The 25,057-nt window shown below is 43.8% G+C and overlaps 1 protein-coding gene across 1 annotated transcript in view; it reads right to left on the reverse strand.

The window, feature by feature from the left end:
* LOC143286855 (synaptojanin-1-like) overlaps positions 1-25,057 on the reverse strand; it is a 66,300-nt gene that overhangs the window by 39,941 nt on the left and 1,302 nt on the right. The window contains exons 2-12 of the mRNA XM_076594693.1: positions 21,266-21,367; positions 19,236-19,503; positions 18,630-18,855; positions 16,264-16,347; positions 13,386-13,544; positions 12,582-12,760; positions 11,303-11,384; positions 6,423-6,578; positions 4,849-5,005; positions 1,134-1,310; positions 120-222 (exon numbers count right to left, since the gene is read on the reverse strand). Of these exons, the coding sequence (XP_076450808.1) occupies positions 120-222; positions 1,134-1,310; positions 4,849-5,005; positions 6,423-6,578; positions 11,303-11,384; positions 12,582-12,760; positions 13,386-13,544; positions 16,264-16,347; positions 18,630-18,855; positions 19,236-19,503; positions 21,266-21,367 (1,693 nt within the window). The remainder of the gene's footprint in view (positions 1-119; positions 223-1,133; positions 1,311-4,848; positions 5,006-6,422; positions 6,579-11,302; positions 11,385-12,581; positions 12,761-13,385; positions 13,545-16,263; positions 16,348-18,629; positions 18,856-19,235; positions 19,504-21,265; positions 21,368-25,057) is intronic.

A 25,057-nucleotide genomic window follows, 5' to 3' on the forward strand; every position in this document is an offset into this window, starting at 1 on the left:
GCATAACTCTGAACTTGAGAAACTGAAGACAAAGATGACGCAGGGGAGGGAGGCTATCATGGAAAGAGGTGGATTTCAAGACTTCATGACAGACGAGACGAGAGAAGAGACCATCCTACCTAGCTTTCATGATGTTGCTGGCGTTGAGGTCCACAATCTCTTCAAACCCCACAGCAAAGATGTCCACAGGCTTGTCATAGTCGTGCCCCACCAACATGGAGTCTGCAAGACAGAGGACACAGCACTGACCTGAAGCCATACACTGATTCCTGTCTCACCCTTCTTCTCCTTCTGTGTTCCTGGGCTGCAGTCACTTGGATGTATGAGTGTGATCTTAAGTGTTTAACCATTTTCACCCTGCCATACATGCAGCCATTTCTCCAGTGTTGAGGGTGTGCATGCTGGGGATGTTCTTGACTTCATAACCCACCGAATATTGAAATGAGTTATGGGACTTGTAACATGCATATTTGATCTTCTGCATGCATACACACATGAAGGACTCAGGCACTAGCAGGTCTGCACTTTTTTTAAGCTGGAAGATTAGAAAAATCTTCACCCTTAACCCACTAAGCGCCGTGACCAGGGTCCTTACCCAGGACCCTCAGACTGAAAGTCCAATGCTTCAACTGCTCGGCTATAGTGCCTGTCCTGTGACGCCCTGACCAGTGAGCACCTGACAGCAGCTGAACCCTCTCTACCCCCCACCCCCACCCCTTGCATACTGCCTATGCTTCCTCCAAGCTAAAACTGCCAAGCATACGCTCATATGTGCTTCACAAAATGTAAAGTTTCAGTTTGCCTGGCCAAAGTTCATATGTGCTTCACAAAACGTAGAGTTTCAGTTTCAAGGTGGTGTCAAACATGCATATTGAGCCGTATCTGCATTTCTGTACTACATCTGCATAGAAAGATGAATAAAAAAAAAATAATAATAATAATAAAGCCAATGCCTGTCGTATGCATTAACTCAATGCACTGTCAGGTATTAGGAGCCTATCTTTGGTTTGTGTAAAGTATTAGCTTAACAAAAAAGACTACAACATATGACACCTGCTAAAAGTGCCCATCACTGAAATATGGCTCGATGTGAACATGTCCACACCTTGCTCCAAAACCAGACCCCTCCCCACCTGGGTGAGTTTTGTGGGCATCCAGCAGCCAGTCGGCCAGGGAGACGTTCTTGCACAGGATGCTGCGGAAGTGCTTCCCTCCGTTGACGTTGTAGGTGGCCACACACACTCTCAGGTTCTGGGGTCGGGTGAACTCCGACACTCTCTCCACCATCGTCCTCAGGATGTTGGGAGAGGCTGCACCCAGAGCCACAGTGAGATTCACATCATGGTTATAAAGATTATAAATAACTCACTGCATTCAGTTGTGTTGTGTTGTGTTGTGTTGTGTTCTCTTGTCTTGCATTCTACTATTGTACTGTAGTGTATTGTAGTGTACTGTGCTGTATTGTGTTGTGCCATACTGTGTTGTGATGTGTTATGTTGCACTGTGCTGTGCTGCACTGCGCTGCACAGCACTGTGCTGTGTAGTGTTGTGCTGTGCTGTGTTGTGTTGCATTGTGTTGTGTTGTGTTGTCCAACTTTTTATTTCACAGATTTCTCTGTGTGAAATTTGGGCTGTCCTCCTCAGGCAAAGTGTGTTGCTGCAATGTAGAGTCATCCATACCATGTTTCTGTCTGCAAGTGTATCTGTTTAACTATCAGAGCAGGTTTTTCTACAGAATTTTGCCAGGGAATCTTTCATAAGCCAACAGTGCACGCTGCACACATGACCTCGAAACACTAGCAACTGACAACAAACCATTTCAGAAATTCAGTTTTACCTTTCTAAAATGTTTATATTTCTGATGTTTTTGTCTGACATACAGATTTTCAAAATCTCTGACCAAAGACAGGCGCAATGTAGGTATCAATAATACTGCTGATGATAGTTTTATGTTGTCTGTAAAAAACCAAACTTACAATCTATGTATGTCACACATCCATTGAGTCATGAAATCTGTTGTCAACTGTCTTTTACACAATTCTATCCTCAGCTTTCTCAGTTCTCCATCAAAGAACTTCCATCAACATTCACAAAACAAGCAATCAGTTAATCAATTGACTAACAGATCAATTACCCTAAAACTCAATCAACTAACACATCAACGACCCTAAAGTCCAATCAACTAACACATCCACGACCCTAAAGCCCAATCAACTAACACATCCACAACCCTAAAGTCAAATCAACTAACACATCAACGACCCTAAAGCCCAATCAACTAACACATCCACGACCGTGAAGTCCAATGAACTAACACATCAACAACCCTAAAGTCCAATAAACTAACACATCCACGACCCTAAAGTCCAGTCAACTAAAACCTCAACGTCCCTAAAGCCCAATGAACTAACACATCCACGACCGTGAAGTCCAATGAACTAACACATCCACAACCCTAAAGTCGAATCAACTAACACATCCACGACCCTAAAGCCCAATCAACTAACACATCCACGACCCTAAAGTCCAATCAACTAACACATCCACGACCCTAAAGTCCAATCAACTAAAACCTCAACGACCCTAAAGCCCAATCAACTAACACATCAACGACCCTAAAGTCCAATCAACTAACACATCCACGACCCTAAAGTCCAATCAACTAACACATCCACGACCCTAAAGTCCAATCAACTAACACATCCACGACCCTAAAGCCCAATCAACTAACACATCCACGACCCTAAAGTCCAATCAACTAACACATCCACAACCCTAAAGCCCAGTCAACTAACACATCCACGACCCTAAAGCCCAATCAACTAAAACCTCAACGACCCTAAAGTCCAATCAACTAACACATCCACGACCCTAAAGTCCAATCAACTAAAACCTCAACGACCCTAAAGTCCAATCAACTAACACATCCACGACCCTAAAGCCCAATCAACTAACACATCCACGACCGTGAAGTCCAATGAACTAACACATCAACGACCCTAAAGTCCAATAAACTAACACATCCACGACCCTAAAGTCCAGTCAACTAAAACCTCAACGTCCCTAAAGCCCAATGAACTAACACATCCACGACCGTGAAGTCCAATGAACTAACACATCAACGACCCTAAAGCCCAATCAACTAACACATCCACGACCCTAAAGCCCAATCAACTAACACATCCACGACCCTAAAGTCCAATCAACTAAAACCTCAACGACCCTAAAGCCCAATCAACTAACACATCAACGACCCTAAAGTCCAATCAACTAACACATCCACGACCCTAAAGTCCAATCAACTAACACATCCACGACCCTAACGTCCAATCAACTAACACATCCATGACCCTAAAGTCCAATCAACTAACACATCCACGACCCTAACGTCCAATCAACTAACACATCCATGACCCTAAAGTCCAATCAACTAACACATCCACGACCCTAAAGTCCAATCAACTAACACATCCATGACCCTAAAGTCCAATCAACTAACACATCCACGACCCTAAAGTCCAATCAACTAACACATCCACGACCCTAAAGTCCAATCAACTAACACATCCACGACCCTAAAGTCCAATCAACTAACACATCCACAACCCTAAAGCCCAATCAACTAACACATCCACGACCCTGAAGTCCAATCAACTAACACATCCATGACCCTAAAGTCCAATCAACTAACACATCCATGACCCTAAAGTCCAATCAACCAACACATCCACGACCCTAAAGTCCAATCAACTAAAACCTCAACGACCCTAAAGTCCAATCAACTAACACATCCACGACCCTAAAGTCCAATCAACTAACACATCCACGACCCTAAAGCCCAGTCAACTAACACATCCACGACCCTAAAGTCCAATCAACTAACACATCCACGACCCTAAAGCCCAATCAACTAACACATCCACGACCCTAAAGTCCAATGAACTAACACATCCACGACCCTAAAGTCCAATCAACTAACACATCCTTGACCCTAAAGTCCAATCAACTAACACATCAACGACCCTAAAGTCCAATCAACTAACACATCCATGACCCTAAAGCCCAATCAACTAACACATCCACGACCCTAAAGCCCAATCAACTAACACATCCACGACCCTTAAGTCCAATCAACTAAAACCTCAACGTCCCTAAAGCCCAATGAACTAACACATCAACAACCCTAAAACCCAATGAACTAACACATCCACGACCTTAAAGTCCAATCAGCTAACGCATCCACGACCCTAAAGTCCAATCAACTAACACATCCACGACCCTGAAGTCCAATCAACTAACACATCCACAACCCTAAAGCCCAATCAACTAACACATCCACGACCCTGAAGTCCAATCAACTAACACATCCATGACCCTAAAGCCCAATCAACTAACACATCCACGACCCTAAAGTCCAATCAACTAACACATCCATGACCCTAAAGTCCAATCAACGAACACATCCACGACCCTAAAGTCCAATCAACTAAAACCTCAACGACCCTAAAGCCCAATCAACTAACACATCCACGACCCTAAAGCCCAATCAACTAACACATCCACGACCCTAAAGTCCAATCAACTGACACATCCACGACCCTAAAGTCCAATCAACTAAAACCTCAACAACCCTAAAGCCCAATGAACTAACACATCAACGACCCTAAAACCCAATGAACTAACACATCCACGACCTTAAAGTCCAATCAGCTAATGCATCCACGACCCTAAAGTCCAATGAACTAACACATCAACGACCCTAAAACCCAATGAACTAACACATCCACGACCTTGAAGTCCAATCAGCTAACCCCCGAGCCGAGTGGCCGAGCCCCAGGCCTCACTGACCATGGAGGAAACGCGAAGAGAGCAGGGCACGAGCCTTGTCAGCCAGGTCTCCATACAGGGAACTTCCTGTCAGCAGGACGTCGATGGCCTCCTGCTTGCTGCTGTCCAGGAAATTGTTCTGAATGGCCCGCGTGGCTGACCGTGTGGCATCCTGATACTGTGGGACACACACAGCACGGGACATTGTTCTGATTCACATGCTGGTACTGTTACATACAGACACGCACAACATGCTGATACTGTTTACACACAGACATAGACACACACACTTACACACACACACACAACAAGCTGATACTGTTTACACACAGACATAGACACGCACACTTACACACACACAACATGCTGATACTGTTTACACACAGACATAGACACACACACACACACAACATGCTGATACTGTTTACACACAGACACAGACATTGACACGCACACACACATGCATGCACACACACACACACACACACACACACACAAACATGCTGATACTGTTTACACACAGACATAGACACGCACACTTACTCACACACACACACACACACACACACATACATGCACACACACACACACACACACACACACACACACACACACAACATGCTGATACTGTTTACACACAGACACACACACACATACATGACATGCTGATACTGTTTACACACAGGCACAAACACGTACGCACAAACACACACACACACACAAAACAGAAAATAGTTCTGATGGCCTGCATGGCTGACAATGTAGCATCTTCATTCTGTGAGAAACACATACAATAAAGGAAACTGTTCAGAATGGCAGACATGGATAACAGATTAGCAACTTGATACTGTCAAACAGGATTCATTCTTAGTGACACACATGGCTGGTACTGTCAGAGCATGGCATCCTAACACTATCAGAAAAACATCTACATTGACTGGTTCAGTTTACCTCTTTGGTGGCTGCTATCTGATATCAAGGTGTAAATTATCTTCACACCATCCTTCATCACAATCAACTAAAGATCCATGGACTACGATTGAGGCATTGTGGCAGAGTGCGTCAGGCACAGGACTTCTGATCCAGTGTTCACCACTGACCAGGGTTTGAGGCCATCGTTCTGGCAACGGGTGGTGTCCTTTGGAAAAGCTCTTTACTCTGATTTTCCTCACTACACCCAGGTGTGAATCAGTGCCTGACATTGGTTAGGGGAGGGTGAAACAGCAGAAAGATTGGATATGAATTCGATGGGCACAACAGCCAAATGGTTAAAGCGTTGGACTTTCAATCTGAAGGTCCCGGGTTCGAATCTTGCTAAAGGCACCTCCCAGGTCACCATATGTGCAGACCTGCTAGTGCCTGAACCACCTTCGTGCGTATGCGCAAGCAGAAGATCAAATACGCACGTTAAAGATCCTGTAATCCATGTCAGCATTCAGTGGGTTATGGAAACCCATACCCAGCATGCACACCCCCAAAAACGGAGTATGGCTGCCTATATGGCAGGGTAAATACGGTCATACATGTAAAAGCCCACTCGTGTACATACGAGTGAACGTGGGAGTTGCAGCTTTGACCAGCAGTAATCCACTCACCTTTGAGCGGCCCCCACCAAGAGCCCCTGTTCCAGCGTAGATGCGACTGATGTGGTCGCCGTTGTGCTGCCATATTTGGCGGTACACTTCCTCGAAGCGCCCCACCATCTGGGCCTTGCTGGCCAGGCCTAGGCACTCCAGCTGTTTGGGTAGAATCTGCTCACACACACACACACACACACACACACACACACACACATGCATGTACATAACTATTAAATATTATGCACACATGTACACACATGCACACACACAAAGAATGAATTAACGTTAAATGAATGACGAAATGGAAACTTTTAGTATGCACAGTAATACTGGAGCTATTCATGATTAAAAATAAAAAGAAGAAGAAGTCAGCATGACACACACGATGCCAACACTTGTGTGAGGATATAAATTAAGATGCACACAAAGTTCAGGAATCATTCACTTCCTATCAATCCCATTTCAGTTTCAAGGAGGTATCAAAACATGACTGATTCATGTGCACTACGTCACATCTGTTGTTGTTGTTAATATACATACATACATTACATACATACATACAGAAAACAATACCCTGACCTATGCTCAAACCCAATGCATTGGACATATCTCAAGAGCCTACCTTACATTTGCATAAACATTAACATCAAATGTAATAAAAGAAACAAAATACACAAATAAGTAAACACTTAAAAATATAATAAAATGAAAGGTATGTAGAAATAAAGAATTAAAATGCCATGTAACAAAAACAAAAAAGGCTAAAAAATACATATACATAAATGCTTTTAAAAAATAGACATCCTTTAATGAGATAAACATAAATGAATGAACAAAGAAAAAAGCAAACAAAATGATCTTATTTCACTGTTAAGCCTTTCACTTCTGACAGGAGACATATCTACAGTTATGGAGAAACTGCATTATCAACAGTCCAGCCGATCATTTGAATATGCTTACTTCCTTGCAAGCAGCGACTGTCTTGATGCGTCTTCAAAGCAATATCAGCAAGTTTGGGCTTCATTTGGATGTGGTCTTTTGCATTTTGTAAAGCAAAATGTTTTTAGCTGTATCAACATGGCTGCCAGATGTATGGCAAAGAAGAGGTGGCCAAAAGTTTTTTTGATTTTCTGCACAACGCTGACAATAGAAACTAGAAAAATGTGATAGAAAACCCAAGTTATCTTCCCCCGATTGGGAGTTATCTCATCCTGTCAACAATGATCTCAAGATAATTATATTCTCCATTAATTTTCCTTCAAGAAAACATTTACGTTTACATACTTTTGAGAATCAGTTTAATTTTTATGATTTGTTGTTGTTGTTGTTGTTGTTGAAGGTGTAGGAGCATGGGGGTGGGGGGCAATTATTGTGCAAAAATCACTTGGCCGTAGCTACTTTTGTTTTCTACGCACGGGCGGATAGTAGTTTGCACAGGGCAGGAATGTCAGACCCCTGCCGGAGTCTGCACTAGTGGGTCACAGTTAAGTATGTGTTGTTAAATCACAAATAGTTGTGGATGTCATACGGTTCAAAACAACAACAGGAAATTGTTTTGGTGTCATCCTTGCACAACTCTGCATATTACTATGCAAGACTGAAACACATTCAATGCATGACCCACATTCCCAAAGCAATAAATAGAGAAATAAATAAACATTAAAACAAGGAGCAAAGGAAGGCAGGGGGGGAGGGACACCAGAGAATGACAGAGGGATGGAAGGAGGGAGGGAGGGAGGGACACCAGAGAATGACAGAGGGATGAAAGGAGGGAGGGAGAGAGTGACACCAGAGAATGACAGGGGGATGGAAGGAGGGAGGGAAAGAGGGACACCAAAGAATGACAGAGGGATGGAAGGAGGGAGGGAGAGAGGGACACCAAAGAATGACAGAGGGATGGAAGGAGGGAGGGAGAGAGGGACACCAGAGAATGACAGAGGGATGGAAGGAGAGAGGGAGGGACACCAGAGAATGATGGAGGGATGGAAGGAAGGAGGGAGAGAGGGACACCAGAGAATGATGGAGGGATGGAAGGAGGGAGGGAGAGAGGGACACCAGATAATGATGGAGGGATGGAAGGAGGGAGGGAGAGAGGGACACCAGAGAATGATGGAGGGATGGAAGGAGGGAGGGAGAGAGGGACACCAGAGAATGATGGAGGGATGGAAGGAAGGAGGGAGGGACACCAAAGAATGACAGAGGGATGGAAGGAAGGAGGGAGGGACATCAGAGAATGATGAAGGGATGGAAGGAAAGAGGGAGGGACACCAAAGAATGATGAAGGGATGGAAGGAAAGAGGGAGGGACACCAGAAAATGACAGAGGGATGGAAGGAAGGAGGGAGGGACACCAAAGAATGATGAAGGGATGGAAGGAAAGAGGGAGGGACACCAAAGAATGATGAAGGGATGGAAGGAAAGAGGGAGGGACACCAGAAAATGACAGAGGGATGGAAGGAAGGAGGGAGGGACACCAAAGAATGATGAAGGGATGGAAGGAAAGAGGGAGGGACACCAAAGAATGATGAAGGGATGGAAGGAAAGAGGGAGGGACACCAGAAAATGACAGAGGGATGGAAGGAAGGAGGGAGAGACACCAGAGAATGATAGAGGGATGGAAGGAAAGAGGGAGGGACATCAGAGAATGATGGAGGGATGGAAGGAGGGAGGGAGGGAGGGACACCAGAGAATGCCAGAGGGATGGAAGGAGGGAGGGAGAGAGTGACACCAGAGAATGACAGAGGGATGGAAGGAGGGAGGGAAAGAGGGACACCAAAGAATGACAGAGGGATGGAAGGAGGGAGGGAGAGAGGGACACCAAAGAATGACAGAGGGATGGAAGGAGGGAGGGAGAGAGGGACACCAGAGAATGACAGAGGGATGGAAGGAGAGAGGGAGGGACACCAGAGAATGATGGAGGGATGGAAGGAAGGAGGGAGAGAGGGACACCAGAGAATGATGGAGGGATGGAAGGAGGGAGGGAGAGAGGGACACCAGATAATGATGGAGGGATGGAAGGAGGGAGGGAGAGAGGGACACCAGAGAATGATGGAGGGATGGAAGGAGGGAGGGAGAGAGGGACACCAGAGAATGATGGAGGGATGGAAGGAAGGAGGGAGGGACACCAAAGAATGACAGAGGGATGGAAGGAAGGAGGGAGGGACATCAGAGAATGATGAAGGGATGGAAGGAAAGAGGGAGGGACACCAAAGAATGATGAAGGGATGGAAGGAAAGAGGGAGGGACACCAGAAAATGACAGAGGGATGGAAGGAAGGAGGGAGGGACACCAAAGAATGATGAAGGGATGGAAGGAAAGAGGGAGGGACACCAAAGAATGATGAAGGGATGGAAGGAAAGAGGGAGGGACACCAGAAAATGACAGAGGGATGGAAGGAAGGAGGGAGAGACACCAGAGAATGATAGAGGGATGGAAGGAAAGAGGGAGGGACATCAGAGAATGATGGAGGGATGGAAGGAAGGAGGGAGGGAGGGACACCAGAGAATGATGGAGGGATGGAAGGAAGGAGGGAGGGACATCAGAGAATGATGGAGGGATGGAAGGGAGGGACATCAGAGAATGATGGAGGGATGGAAGGAGGGAGGGAGGGAGGGACACCAGAGAATGATGGAGGGATGGAAGGAAGGAGGGAGGGACACCAGAGAATGCCAGAGGGATGGAAGGAGGGAGGGAGGGACACCAGAGAACGATGGAGGGATGGAAGGAAGGAGGGAGGGACACCAGAGAATGATGGAGGGATGGAAGGAAGGAGGGAGGGACATCAGAGAATGATGGAGGGATGGAAGGAGGGAGGGAGGGACACCAGAGAATGATGGAGGGATGGAAGGAGGGAGGGAGGGACACCAGAGAATGATGGAGGGATGGAAGGAGGGAGGGAGACACCAGAGAATGATGGAGGGATGGAAGGAGGGAGGGAGGGACATCAGAGAATGATGGAGGGATGGAAGGAAGGAGGGAGGAAGGGACACCAGAGAATGACAGAGGGATGGAAGGAAGGAGGGAGGGAGGGACACCAGAGAATGACAGAGGGATGGAAGGAAGGAGGGAGGGACACCAGAGAATGCCAGAGGGATGGAAGGAAGGAGGGAGGGAGGGACACCAGAGAATGACAGAGGGATGGAAGGAAGGAGGGAGGGACACCAGAGAATGCCAGAGGGATGGAAGGAGGGAGGGAGGGACACCAGAGAATGATGGAGGGATGGAAGGAAGGAGGGAGGGACACCAGAGAATGATGGAGGGATGGAAGGAAGGAGGGAGGGACATCAGAGAATGATGGAGGGATGGAAGGAAGGAGGGAGGGACATCAGAGAATGATGGAGGGATGGAAGGAAGGAGGGAGAGAGGGACACCAGAGAATGATGGAGGGATGGAAGGAAGGAGGGAGAGAGGGACACCAGAGAATGATGGAGGGATGGAAGGAAGGAGGGAGAGACACCAGAGAATGATGGAGGGATGGAAGGAAGGAGGGAGAGAGGGACACCAGAGAATGATGGAGGGATGGAAGGAAGGAGGGAGAGACACCAGAGAATGATGGAGGGATGGAAGGAGGGAGGGAGGGACATCAGAGAATGATGGAGGGATGGAAGGAAGGAGGGAGACACCAGAGAATGATGGAGGGATGGAAGGAAGGAGGGAGAAAGGGACACCAGAGAATGATGGAGGGATGGAAGGAAGGAGGGAGAGACACCAGAGAATGATGGAGGGATGGAAGGAGGGAGGGAGGGACACCAGAGAATGATGGAGGGATGGAAGGAAGGAGGGAAAGACACCAGAGAATGACAGAGGGATGGAAGGAAGGAGGGATGGACACCAGAGAATGCCGGAGGGATGGAAGGAAGGAGGGATGGACACCAGAGAATAACAAAGTCAAAATACCTCAATTCCAATCATGGTCTGCACAGCATTGGTCCTATCCAGACAATCCAGACAGTTGGTGCGCATCGTTCCTGTCTGCTGTCTGCAGGGACACATCAACATTCTTACAGATGGTGCTGTCATTGTTACTGAGGAGGAGGATGGAGGAGCATAGAAGAGCATGGAGGAGGAGGAGGTGGAGGGGGAGTGGGATAGGAGGGTAGAAGAGGAGTAACACAGAGGAGGATGGAGGAGGAGGAGGAGGAGGAGGAGGATAGGAGGGTGGGAGAGGAGTAACATAGAGGAGGATGGAGAAGGAAGAGGAGGATAGGAGGGTGGAAGAGAAGTAACATAGTGGAGGATGGAGGAGGAGGATAGGAGGGTGGGAGAGGAGTAACATAGAGGAGGATGGAGAAGGAAGAGGAGGATAGGAGGGTGGAAGAGAAGTAACATAGTGGAGGATGGAGGAGGAGGATAGGAGGGTGGGAGAGGAGTAACATAGAGGAGGATGGAGAAGGAAGAGGAGGATAGGAGGGTGGGAGAGGAGTAACATAGTGGAGGATGGAGGAGGAAGAGGAGGATAGGAGGGTGGGAGAGGAGTAACATAGTGGAGGATGGAGGAGGAGGAGGAGGATAGGAGGGTGGGAGAGGAGTAACATAGTGGAGGATGGAGGAGGAGGAGGAGGATAGGAGGGTGGAAGAGGAGTAACATAGTGGAGGATGGAGGAGGAGGAGGAGGATACAGAAGGAGGAGGGGTGGAGGGATGGGGGTGAAAGATGGATTATGATGGTGGATGGAGAACGATGGATGATGACAATGATGATGGATGGATAGTGAGGGACAAACAAACACCATGCCCCCTCCACCCGATCACTTATGCAAATGCACACACATGGTGACACCAAATCCCACCTCCCAAACAAAAACACACCAACCCCCATCCTTCTGCCCCCCCCCCCCCCCAATCCACACACACACCAAACTCCCTTCCACACCTCTCTTTCTCACACACACACACACACACACACACAATCACAAAACACACACACAAAGCCATACACACACACACACAACCACACAAACACAACACACACACACACACACACAAACACATACACATACACAGCCACACAAACACAATCACACAATACACGCGCACGCACACACACACACACAAAACACACACACACACACACACACACACACACACACACACACACACACACACCAAACACACATACACAGACACACACACACACACACACACACACACTCGAACCCTAATCTCTGCCCTCTCACCTCTGAGCCTCCCCACTGCTAATCCGTGCAGCATAGAAGAAGTCAAAGTCCTGAAGCTGCTTTAGAAGCCTGCTCTTCAGACGCTCCAGGTTCTTCAGGTTGGTGCCCTTGATCTCACTGTGGTAGTCAAAGTGAAGGAAAGCTATGTCCTGCTGGTGCACTGATGCCATGTGGTGATTCTGTCACAACACACACACTGTCAGTTACCTTTACCTTACCTAGTGGACAAGAGGTAATGTGCCCCACTAGGGAGGGAGTGTCCATGGGAGGGACAAATTTTTGTCATACTGAAAAGTTTGCAGCCAGAGTTCAGAAGCCATTTAACTGAAGTGCATGTCATAATGCCGGAAAAAAAAAAGAGAAAAAAAGAGAAAAAATGCCAATATGAAAATCTACAGAATATGGAAATACTCCTTCCCACAAGCCGCTGTGGTGGAGTGGTCAGCATCATGGACTGGGAGGATGAGGGTTCAATCCTCATCATAGCTAGGTGTTTTCGGCCAGTGGCTGGCTAATTGGGAAGACTAGGTACAGCACAGTGAAGAGTCATCCGCTTCACAGGAGTGATGCTCAAATTAGCTGATCAACACTGCAGGTGTCAGCCTGGTTGATGACAGGATATGTTGTGAGAGTATAGACTTGTCATGTAGTCCCAGACCTAAATAAACCCTCATTGCAGCATCTTCATGAACCCCCATCATCATTCATCATCATCATCGAAATATAGAAAACAAAATATACCAAATTCTGGGGCATCAAAAAATTGTTTTAACTCCTGACACGGTGTGTGGTGGCAGCACGTACCCGGAAGGCCTGACTCAGCATGCGTTCTCCCTCCTTGCAGCCAAGCAGGTTGATGATCACCTGGTTGCCATACTGCTGCTTCACCATGCGCAGGTGTCGGTCCATGGCCGGAGCTGCCGCCTCGTAGCCACGTGACATGTGCACCTTGTGAGATCCCACCTGAATTCACACGTGGACTTTGAACCTTGTGAGACCCCACCTGAATTCACACGTGGACTTTGAACCTTGTGAGACCCCACCTGAATTCACATGTGGACTTTGTGAGACCCCACCGGACTTTGTGAGACCCCACCTGAATTCACACGTGAACCTTGTGAGACCCCACCTGAATTCACATGTGAACCTTGTGAGACCCCACCTGAATTCACACGTGGGCTTTGTGAGACCCCACCTGAATTCACATGTGGACTTTGTGAGACCCCACCTGAATTCACATGTGGACTTTGTGAGACCCCACCTGAATTCACATGTGGACTTTGTGAGACCCCACCTGAATTCACATGTGGACTTTGTGAGACCCCACCTGAATTCACATGTGAACCTTGTGAGACCCCACCTGAATTCACACATGAACTTTGTGAGACCCAACCTGAATTCACATGTGAACCTTGTGAGACCCCACCTGAATTCACACGTGGACTTTGTGAGACCCCACCTGAATTCACATGTGAACCTTGTGAGACCCCATCTAAATTCACACACCATGCACAGCTGAAAACACTCTCCCCAGGCAACACACTTTTGAGCGCACACACACACACACACACACACACACACACACACACACACTGTGTGAGACCTAACCTGAATATTTCACATGAAGGGACATGTGAACTTCCCACCTGAATTCACACTTAGTGACAAGTGAACTTTGTGTGAGATCCCACCTGAATTCATGTTTGTGTCAAACACATTTTATGTCTACAAGCTACTCTTTCTATCACAATCTGATGATGTAGTTCTTTCCATTCACATTGCAATAAACAACTTTTTTTAAATTAAGAAACAGGATTATTCTTTCATGCTCTTGACACAAACAAGGAAAGAAAGAACCTTTGAAAATTAAACACTTTCCTTTATCCTTTTGAAAACTGGTGTGCATGCGTTCATGTGTGCTTACCTATTTTTTCTGAGTGTGCATCAAGATCTCTGCCATGAAAACCAGTTACCATCATATAATACATAAGGGGAAAAACAAAAACATTATCACTGACACACACAACAAAACCAATGCTGCTCTTCCCAATGACTGTTTATCACTGACACACACAACAAAACCAATGCTGCTCTTCCCAATGACTGTTTATCACTGACACACACAACAAAACCAATGCTGCTCTTCCCAATGACTGTTTATCACTGACACACACAACAAAACCAATGCTGCTCTTCCCACTGACTGTTTATCACTGACACACACAACAAAACCAATGCTGCTCTTCCCACTGACTGTTTATCACTGACACACACAACAAAACCAATGCTGCTCTTCCCAATGACTGTTTATCACTGACACACACAACAAAACCAATGCTGCTCTTCCCACTGACTGTTTATCACTGACACACACAACAAAACCAATGCTGCTCTTCCCACTGACTGTTTATCACTGACACACACAACAAAACCAATGCTGTTCTTCCCACTGACTGTTTATCACTGACACACACAACAAAACCAATGCTGCTCTTCCCACTGACTGTTTATCACTGACCATTCCATTCCATTCATTCTCCTGCCCGGGATGGGCGTAGAGGAGACATGAGGGACGATTCCGTAGTCAGACGACGCCATCCGGTTCTATCTTCTGCCTGTCGTATCAGCGTAGCGCTATCCATATTGGTCCATTCCTTGATGTTGTCCATCCAGCATTTAGCTTGCCTCCCTCTTCGCCTACCACCCTCTAGCGTTCCCTGTAGAACTGTCTTTTGCAGTGAATTGTGGCGTGTCACATGCCCGAACCATGACAGCTTCCTCCTTTTGACCACTGCTAAGAGTGGTTCCAGTGGACCCACTAGCATAGTTATTTGGCTCTTGACAAAGTCATTGGTCTTTCTGTCCTTCCATGAGATTCCAAGCAGTCGTCTGAAGCATTTTGTCTCAAACGTCTGGACTTTCCTAGTAGTCTCTGCTGTTAAAGTCCAACTTTCACATCCATACAGCAGTATGGATAGCACCAGGGATCGGTACAGTTTGATCTTTGTTGGAAAGCTGATCTCTCTGCTCTTCCAGATCTTGCTGAGCTTAGCCATTGCTGATGTTGCGATCGCTATCCTAATCTTTATTTCAGTTGTTGAGCGACCGTCGTTTGTGAGGGTGGAGCCGAGATATTTGAAAGCATCCACTTCTTCAAGTTGTTGTCCGTTCATGAAGATTTGAGCTTGGGTGTTGGTTGAGCTGTTTACCAACACTTTGCTTTTCTCGGTGCTCACTTCCATTCCGTATGCACCTGCTCTTCCTTCTAGTCTCTTGGTGAGGTCTTGTAGTTCTTCCCACTGACTGTTTATCACTGACACACACAACAAAACCAATGCTGTTCTTCCCAATGACTGTTTATCACTGACACACACAACAAAACCAATGCTGCTCTTCCCACTGACTGTTTATTACTAACACACACAACAAAACTGTTTATCACTGATACACACAACAAAACCAATGCTGCTCTTCCCACTGACTGTTTATCACTGACACACACAACAAAACCAATGCTGTTCTTCCCAATGACTGTTTATCACTGACACACACAACAAAACCAATGCTGCTCTTCCCACTGACTGTTTATCACTGACACACACAACAAAACCAATGCTGTTCTTCCCACTGACTGTTTATCACTGACACACACAACAAAACCAATGCTGCTCTTCCCACTCACATTGATGCCTGGCTGCTCCCAGAAAAGAGGGACTGAACCACGGATCTGTATAAACGACACCACCTGGTCCTCCAAAAATATCACCTGTAACAACACATATCATCAAGAAAATAATAATGGTATAAAAATTACAAAAACCACTGAATCTTGTCAAGAGACAAAGTTAAGCACTTTCAAGCCAATCTTCATACACATGCATTACTCCTATTCAGAGGTTTGAAAGACAAAAGTTTTAAATACATGTGAACAGACAGCTGGAGAAACTGCAGACCTGGAAGAGGAACAGAAGGGGAGAACTGTTTTGGAAAGAGGTAGGTTTAAAGCCCAAATCTGAAAAAACTGAGTGCAGAAATACGACAAAGCGAAAGAGAGAGCTGTTTCTAAGAGCAAGATCCTGGGCGGAAAAGAGGCAACAGCTGACTGTGGAGTGTTTGAATCTGGGAATGAGGAAACAGTGGATCTGAAATATTGTCATCTAATATAGAAATGCCAAATGGTCAACTGATGTCAACATATGGCAATTTTCACCTGTAATACCACATACTGTCATCTGATATCAATACCAAACTGTCAAGTGATGTCCATTAATCCACCAAAGGTACCTCACAGATCAGCCTCCTGTTTAACCCCTAGGCTGCCTATATGACAAGATAACTCGTCATGGAAAGCATGTACGCTTCGCTGCCACAATGACGAGATAACTCGTCATTGAAATATTCTGACTTTTCCCTGCTTTGCGTTCAGTTCGTTGACAAAAATGCTGGTAGCTTTAGCTTGGGGAATCTTTCTGGATTCTATTCATAGCTAGAGACCCCATCTACATCATGAGGCAGTCCTTTATTTGAACGTTTTGGCTGGGTTACTGTCCAAGTGTTTGCCTGGCTCCTCTCCTTGCTCGCTCAACAAAATGTCAGACTGATGCCGTGCTCAAGACATGCAATCGTAGCGAACTAAATCAACCAAGATTGCTTTCTTTAGCTGATGCTCAGAAAGAATTGAAGCGTAAACTCGAAGAAGACAGTGATGAACATTTATAGGACGATTTGATAGAAAATAAAGGGAGCAATCAAGAGAGTGGCCAAGATACGACTATCAGTGAGTGATGCCGGCTGTGAAAACCTTAGCAGACGACAGAAAGTGACTGAATTATTAGCAGGACAGTGTGAGCGATTTTCTTGGCACTCAGCCAACGCGGTCTGATGAGAACTTGATAAAGTGACCATAAAGTGGTTGTTCTAGTATGATTTTGTGCATGCAGATATCCATTTGTCCAGAAAATATGATATTTTAGGCAAACTACCTGACTAATGTTTGTAATGAACAAGTTGAAAATGTGACAAAAAACAAAACACTGATTTCAAAACAACAGCATGTCACTAAAAATATATAAAATGGGAAAACATCACACGTTTTGTGTTCTTTATTCATTTACCTTTCAGAAAATATATACTGTTATGGGTCTTTCTTCAATAACAAAGAGCACAGAATTTTTTTTTTTTAATTTATACCCGTTTTTTGGGAAAAAACCCTAGCAAATAGATTTCACTTAAATCTTATTTTCCTGGCAGCGAAAGGGTTAAACTTATGTGCTCTTCAGCACCCAAACAGGGTTTTAGTCACAGTTTTCAAACTGTAAACTAGAGTGATCTGCATTGATTCACCAGCTGATGACCCACTGCACCACTGTGCCAGGCAATGAAACTTGCCTGTTTGACCGATAACACCACTGCGAAATACATTTCTCTGAGGTCAAGACTGAATTCTGCGCCAAACAATTCAACTGGCCATTCATCACATGCACCTTGGCTTCTGTTGCTCTGAATCATCAATCTCATGAGTCAACCAACTTCCACTTTCTCCACACTATACCATGTAAAGTGTCTTCTACACACATGTCCTGACAAAGCCAGGTACTACAACTGGTCACCTATGCCTACTTGCACGTCATTACACAAAACTGTATGAATAATACCACCTGGTCCTCCAGAATTATCACCTGTAACAACACATATTTTCTGTGTAATGTCCTGCTCAATCTCAATAACTGATATTTTGAAAATATACATATTGCCCATTGTCAATTCAGAACAATCCTATCATCAATACTCTTAGTTGTTGTTGGATGTAACTGTCAGAAATAAGTTATATAAGTGATGCTTTCAGTTTCAGTTTCAAGGAGGTGTCAATGTGTGTGCATTGATCCATATAACTACATGTCTGTCACAACTTGCACTGCTGAAAACACTCTCCCCAAGCAACACACTTTTGAGCGCGCACACACACACACACACACACACACACACGTGCATGCACACATATGCATACACAGTCAACACACTTCCATCAGAAACAGACAATCAATTCACCTGTTCCGTCTCAACAAAGTTGGCCACATGTCCATCATCATTTGTGCCCCTCACGTTGAAACGTGTTCCAGCTCTCTCACAGGACAGGCGAGAAATCAGACAGGCCTTGGCCTGATGATGGGCGGCGTATATAGTTCGAATCTCCACCCCTCCACACATCACTTTCAGTAGCCAGCTGCTGCAGTCGATGCCATAGCGCCGCAGGTGAACATGCAACATTCGGTTCCTGCAACCCCAAGCCACAGTGTCAGCAAAAAAACATTTCTGTTCTGTAGAATCAGTAGCATTATCATTGTTGCGTATACTATAAATAGCCCAGCCAAACGTACATGGCCATATCAAGCCTGAAAACACCTTTAATAGTGCTTCCATCTTCCTTGGCAGCAAGGATGGAAAGGCAACCTTGCCCTTGACTTTTCAAAGGTAAAAGTTGCCAGGCTAATTATTTTCCTTGCATCATCTGCTTAATGAGTTATCATGACAGAGCTATTGTCCAAGTCAAGGTCATGTTGCTCAATAACTTTTCTATTTTTGTTATGTCTGTCTCAGTGTCTGTCACTAGTGTCAGGGTCTGTCTATCTATGTGTCTGATTATTCTCCACATACCAGAAAAACCTGTTGTCTGAGTCATGGTCCTGCTGCTTTCTCTGTGCACACAGACTAAGGTCCCAGGGGGCGCCAACTGCACGCCAGGAAAAGTAGAAGGTGCCTGAGTTCAACAGCTTCCTCACGTCCGTGACCCGCTCCTCGTCAGACGGGTCGTTACGCAGCGAAAGCAGCTGGACTGCAGTGACACGGAAGACTTCCGACTCGCCGATTTTGCCCACAGACAGGCAGCCAGTCACCATGACTAGGTAGTGGACTGCAGTGACACCTTGGAGACGTAAACATACAATACACTGTGTTATAACTTATATCTTTAATCAGTTAGCAAACAATGTACTGTATTATTTCATTAAAAAGTTGGTATAAATATACTGTGTTACTTCTAAAGAGATTTAGCTTAAAATAATATACTGTGTTATTTCCAAAGAAAGTTAGCTTGCAATATACTGTGTTATTTTTTGAGAAAGTGAAGCACACAGTATAACATGTACATTCCTCAGAGTCAGAGAAAGAGAAACATGCAGCATCTTGTGTTTATTCTTTATTACTGTTATAACATAAGCTCTTCAAATAACATCTGAGAAATTTACAGTGAAGTGGAGGGTGGGGTTAATCAGGAATTCAGCACAATCTTTTGTCGTCATCTTGATACCCATAATTGTTTGAGGGGTAGGGATGGTGGTGGTGAGGGTGAACAGTGAGTGATGGACCTTAAGAAATTCAGCATAATCTTCATGCTTTATTATTCCTATTTACATCTAAGGCACTTAGAATCATATCAGTAAACAAAATATCTGTTCATATTAGAATCTCAGATCACCTTCCTTCAGTGTCATCTTCAATTTGAATAATCAGAAGATTCTTGGTTGTTGTTGTTTTTCTTTCTGTCTCGCAACCAGATTGTATCTAACTTAGTTCAGGACTGTACCTAACTTTGCTGTTCAGGATTGTATCTAACTTTGTTCAGGATTGTATCTAACTTTGTTCAGGACTGTATCTAATTTTGTTCAGGATTGTATCTGACTTTATTCAGGACTGTATCTAACTTTGTTCAGGACTGTATCTAACTTTGTTCAGGATTGTATCTGACTTTGTTCAGGATTGTATCTAACTTTGCTGTTCAGGACAGTATCTAACTTTGTTCAGGACTGTATCTAACTTTGTTCAGGACTGTATCTGACTTTGTTCAGGATTGTATCTAACTTTGCTGTTCAGGACAGTATCTAACTTTGTTCAGGATTGTATCTAACTTTGTTCAGGATTGTATCTGACTTTGTTCTGGACTGTATCTGACTTTGCTGTTCAGGACTGTATCTAACTTTGTTCAGGATTGTATCTAACTTTGCTGTTCAGGATTGTATCTTTGTTCAGGATTGTATCTAACTTTGTTCAGGATTGTATCTGACTTTGTTCAGGACTGCCATTTTTCTAAAGCAGAGCAACAGCCCTTAACTATGTTTAAACTTCCAGAAGGAAGGTCAAACCAATTCAACAACACAAAGGTGACAAAGATTCCCACAGGGTGATTCAGTAGTTTCAGTTAATTTGACACTGGGAGCCCTGAGTGACAGAAAACCGAGTGAAGACACAGCACCAATGCTGCTGCTACTACTACTACTACTACTAAAAGTGATCATCATCATCATCATCATCCCAGAAAATGCATGATTTACACAGTGCTGAATCTTGATACTATAATGATAGCATTCTTGTGCAGAGAAATCAATGCACTCTCAGACTATTCACACACGGGCATGACTCTAAATCAAATGTATCAAAGACAAACTTATAAATACATGCAGACAAAAAGAAGACAAGAGAAACTATGGGTGGGAAAAGGGGGGAGAGAAAGGAGCTATTTCTGGAAACAGGTAGGTTTTCAGGCAAGATGTGAAAGAGGCTGAGAACAGAGATTTCACAACATCAGTGGAAAGAGGTCCATAGACAGAGTGTCGGCTGATCTGCGGAGTGTCTGAATCAGGGAATGTGGAAACAGGACAGAAAATGTTTCAGGCAGACAGACAGACTACCTGTTGGCAACTGTCCAGCGCTGAGAGACAGCACACCCAGGCAGCCATATGCGTCCAGCAGCTTACTGTACTGTTTCTTCAGTGGCTCCACTTCCCAAGAGGCTGCCATACATTCACATGTCATTCGCCTTTAAAATTCCTAACTTCAGTCATCATTATCAAGGTCTAAATATGAAACTGAAAAATACAGCAGGTGGCTACACGCCCCGAATCCCCTCCTGTGGGGAGACTGGGGTGGCTTGGCCCGGGGTGGGCAAAGTAGAGGTCCCCCCATAACCAAAACTTTCTCCCCCAAAGATGGAGGTGGGGGAGGGGGGTCAGCAGTGGAGGAGGAGGGGGAATAGCAATGGAGCCCTGAGGTCCTAGTTTGCATCAGTTTGACATGGTACAGGATATGACACCAAAAAATACATTCATAAAAAACAACAAAATCACTTTAGACATTAATGACTTCAAACTGTATGTAAGGTCTAAATATGAAACTGAAAACTACTTTTACCAACAACAACAAAAAATGTCTTTGAGTTTGAATATCAATAACTTAAGATCTTATCAAAGATCTTAATATGAAACTGAACAATACATTTTATATGCATAATAATTTAAAAAAATCACATCATATATATCTATGGCCAGCTGGCTATATTACAAACTAAGTGAAACATCTTGTTGAAAAACAATATAGAATAGACAATTCAAGAAAATATTTTGAATACAAAGATTGTTAAATCCTCATCCTCACTTTTGTATTCTATGAAACAATTCTGAGGATACTTTCCATTCATAACAATGTATTCTTTTATTTTTCACCTTTATTGTTGTTTATGTTATCTATTTACATGTAAAATTATGTAAATGCTAATTATGTATGAACGAAAAGATTAATTATTGAACAAAAAACTTGTTTTTCATCAAGTGCAAAAACATACACAGAACACAGGTTTGAAAGAAAAATAAGGAAAAGGTTATTTCAAATCTGATTCAACAATGACACCACCACAAAACTACAGTATTACTATTAAGTATTATATAAATAAATGCATTAAATTAAAGAATGAAAATGTTTATAAATTGTTACTTATAAGCATATCATTTGTATGGTTGCCTTTCAGCTCATTCTGTGTAATTATAAAACAAAATATATGATTGCCTCTCTCTGTCTCACTCTCAAAAGACATGTTAAACAAACAGAATGAGTGACCTTGTTTTGCCACACACTCACAGTCATTTCAATTTTCATGTTATATATATATATATATATATATATATATATATCATTTCAAATCAAACTGCAAAAAGTTTAAAAGCCCAAAAGTCGTGTCGGACCAAGATGGAAGTCAGTTTAACAATATCACAAAATATGTAACCAGGAAGAGTATTTCAAGATCGACAGTTGGAAACAGACAAAGTGGATAATTCTAAAGACAACTTCATGGTTTTGTTACAAGGGTGTGTAACCATTTCAGAACAAGACAATAAATCATGTATAGAAGGAAGTACATCACTGTTATGTAATGTAGTTGATGATATATATGTATTACACACACACACACACACACACACACACACCCTTAGTGTCACTCAGACACACAAGGATGCATAACCAAGAAGCCTTTGGCAAATCTTAGCATGAAATCTATTGCCCAACCAAACTTGGAAAACCTTCCATAACACAAGGAACACAAACAGGCATGTTCACGCAATGGCCTACCGTGAAGAACGATTCCACCAGAATTTACTGCCCACTCCTGTGTGTGCGTGTGTGTGGGTGTGTGGGTGCGTGTGTGTGTGTTTGTGTCCATGCATGTGTGTGTTGTGTGTGTGTCTGTGTGTATGTGTGTGTGTGTCTGTGTGTGTGCACATGTGTGTGCATCATGTGCATGTCTGTGTGTGAAGTAAAACACTGCAACACATACTTTTCTTAAAAGATAATTAACACACTGTCCAAATATGACAATTTCACATGAATTTTATGATTTTGTAATATAAAAATTCCTAAAATGGTGCAAGTTTTATGTTCAGATGACTTGGACTGTTTAAGTCTCTTGCATTGTTCCATTCTTAAATAAAATGTATGCATGTATTGTTTTGATTGGTTAACAAATGGGATCAGTAATCCAGTAATAAAAACCCGTCCACCCCTTCTCATTCCTCTCCTTCCTCCCTGCGTTCCTCCCTGCCCCCCACTTACAAACCACCTTCACACACCCAAGCCACCTCCAAAACAAAAAAATCCTCTGTGACTTCCTATTTCCATACTTGCTTGACATAATCATGATAATGCTGTGCGCAGCTTCCGACTGCTTCCCTGTTTCTGTTGAACACTGTCAGCTACGGTTTCAATCATTTCAGCATCACATGGGCATACATGACTTATCACTCCAAACATTGTGGATAATTCATCCAAAGTTGTGTTTAAGAAAATACTACAAATTAATGAATACAAAATGACACAAGTTAATAATTCCTTGTTGTCATCATCATGGAAGTACATCACAAACAATGAAGACATCCGTCGCTCCAGAGATGAGAAGACAACCCTCTTGTATATCTATATAGAACTATATATATCTGTCAAATGAATCATAATAATATATATATGAAAGATATAAAATTACTTATTTCATGGCTAACATAAGCACTAATGAGGGGCTTTGAAACCAAGACTGATTTTTGACACATCTTCCCAGACTTTGATTCAGTTTGACACTCAAGACTGTGATTTTTTACACATCTTGTCAAGACTTTGAAACTCAAGACTGATTTTTGACACATCTATCCTGAGTTTGAAACTCAAGACTGATTTTTGACACATCTTTCCTGACTTTGAAACTCATGACTGATTTTTGACACATCTTCCCTGACTTTGAAACTCAAGACTGATTTATGACACATCTTGACTGACTTTGAAACTCACACCTGATTTTGGACACATCTTCCCTGACTTTGAAACTCAAGACTGATTTTTGACACATCTTCCCTGACTTTGAAACTCACGACTGATTTTGGACACATCTTCCCTGACTTTGAAACTCAAGACTGATTTTGGACACATCTTCCCTTTCATTATGGAAAATAAAAGACATCAGGGCCTGGATTTATTACACTCTTTATTATATTTATAGCGTATCATGCACCATCCAGTCAGCCCTTCAGGCTTGTGTTGGAGTGTCCAGTTTTTAACCTTGGGAATAAGTATCAACGGTTTTTTTAATTTAAATATATAAGTGTGTGTGTGTGTGTGTGTGTGTGTGTGTGTGTGTGTGTGTGTGTAAGAAGGTAGTCTCCAAATTTACATCTTTCCACTCAAAGTGATATCAGATGGAAATAAAAGTGGAAGGACGGAGAGGGAGGGGAATCAAGAAAAAGGGAGAAGGGCGGGGAAGGTGTGGTTGTGTGTCCACGTCATAAGTTTATCTAGACATATCCATGCATCCAGCTGTCATAGGTTTGTCTAGACATGTCCATGCATCTATCCATGCATCTATCTGTTATAAGTTTATCTAGACATATTCATGCATCTATCTATAATAAAAAGAGAGGGAAAGAGAGAGAGTGTGTGTGTGTGAGAGAGAGAGAGACAGAGAGAGAAATACAAGCCTTGATGTCTGTTTTCCATAAATAAGGGGAAGAAACGTAAAAAAATCAGTCTTCTAAAAAAAAAGTTCTATTAAGAGTTTACCAACTCACCTGCAGCTAGGTTTAATAATGATCTGAAGCTAGATATGCATGAAAATCTGTTATGTTAATTGTGATTTGGGTAAATTTCATTGAATACTGTTATGGACAATT

The sequence above is a fragment of the Babylonia areolata genome, chromosome 10 (genome assembly GCF_041734735.1).
Source record: "Babylonia areolata isolate BAREFJ2019XMU chromosome 10, ASM4173473v1, whole genome shotgun sequence".
Lineage (NCBI taxonomy): Eukaryota > Metazoa > Mollusca > Gastropoda > Neogastropoda > Buccinidae > Babylonia > Babylonia areolata.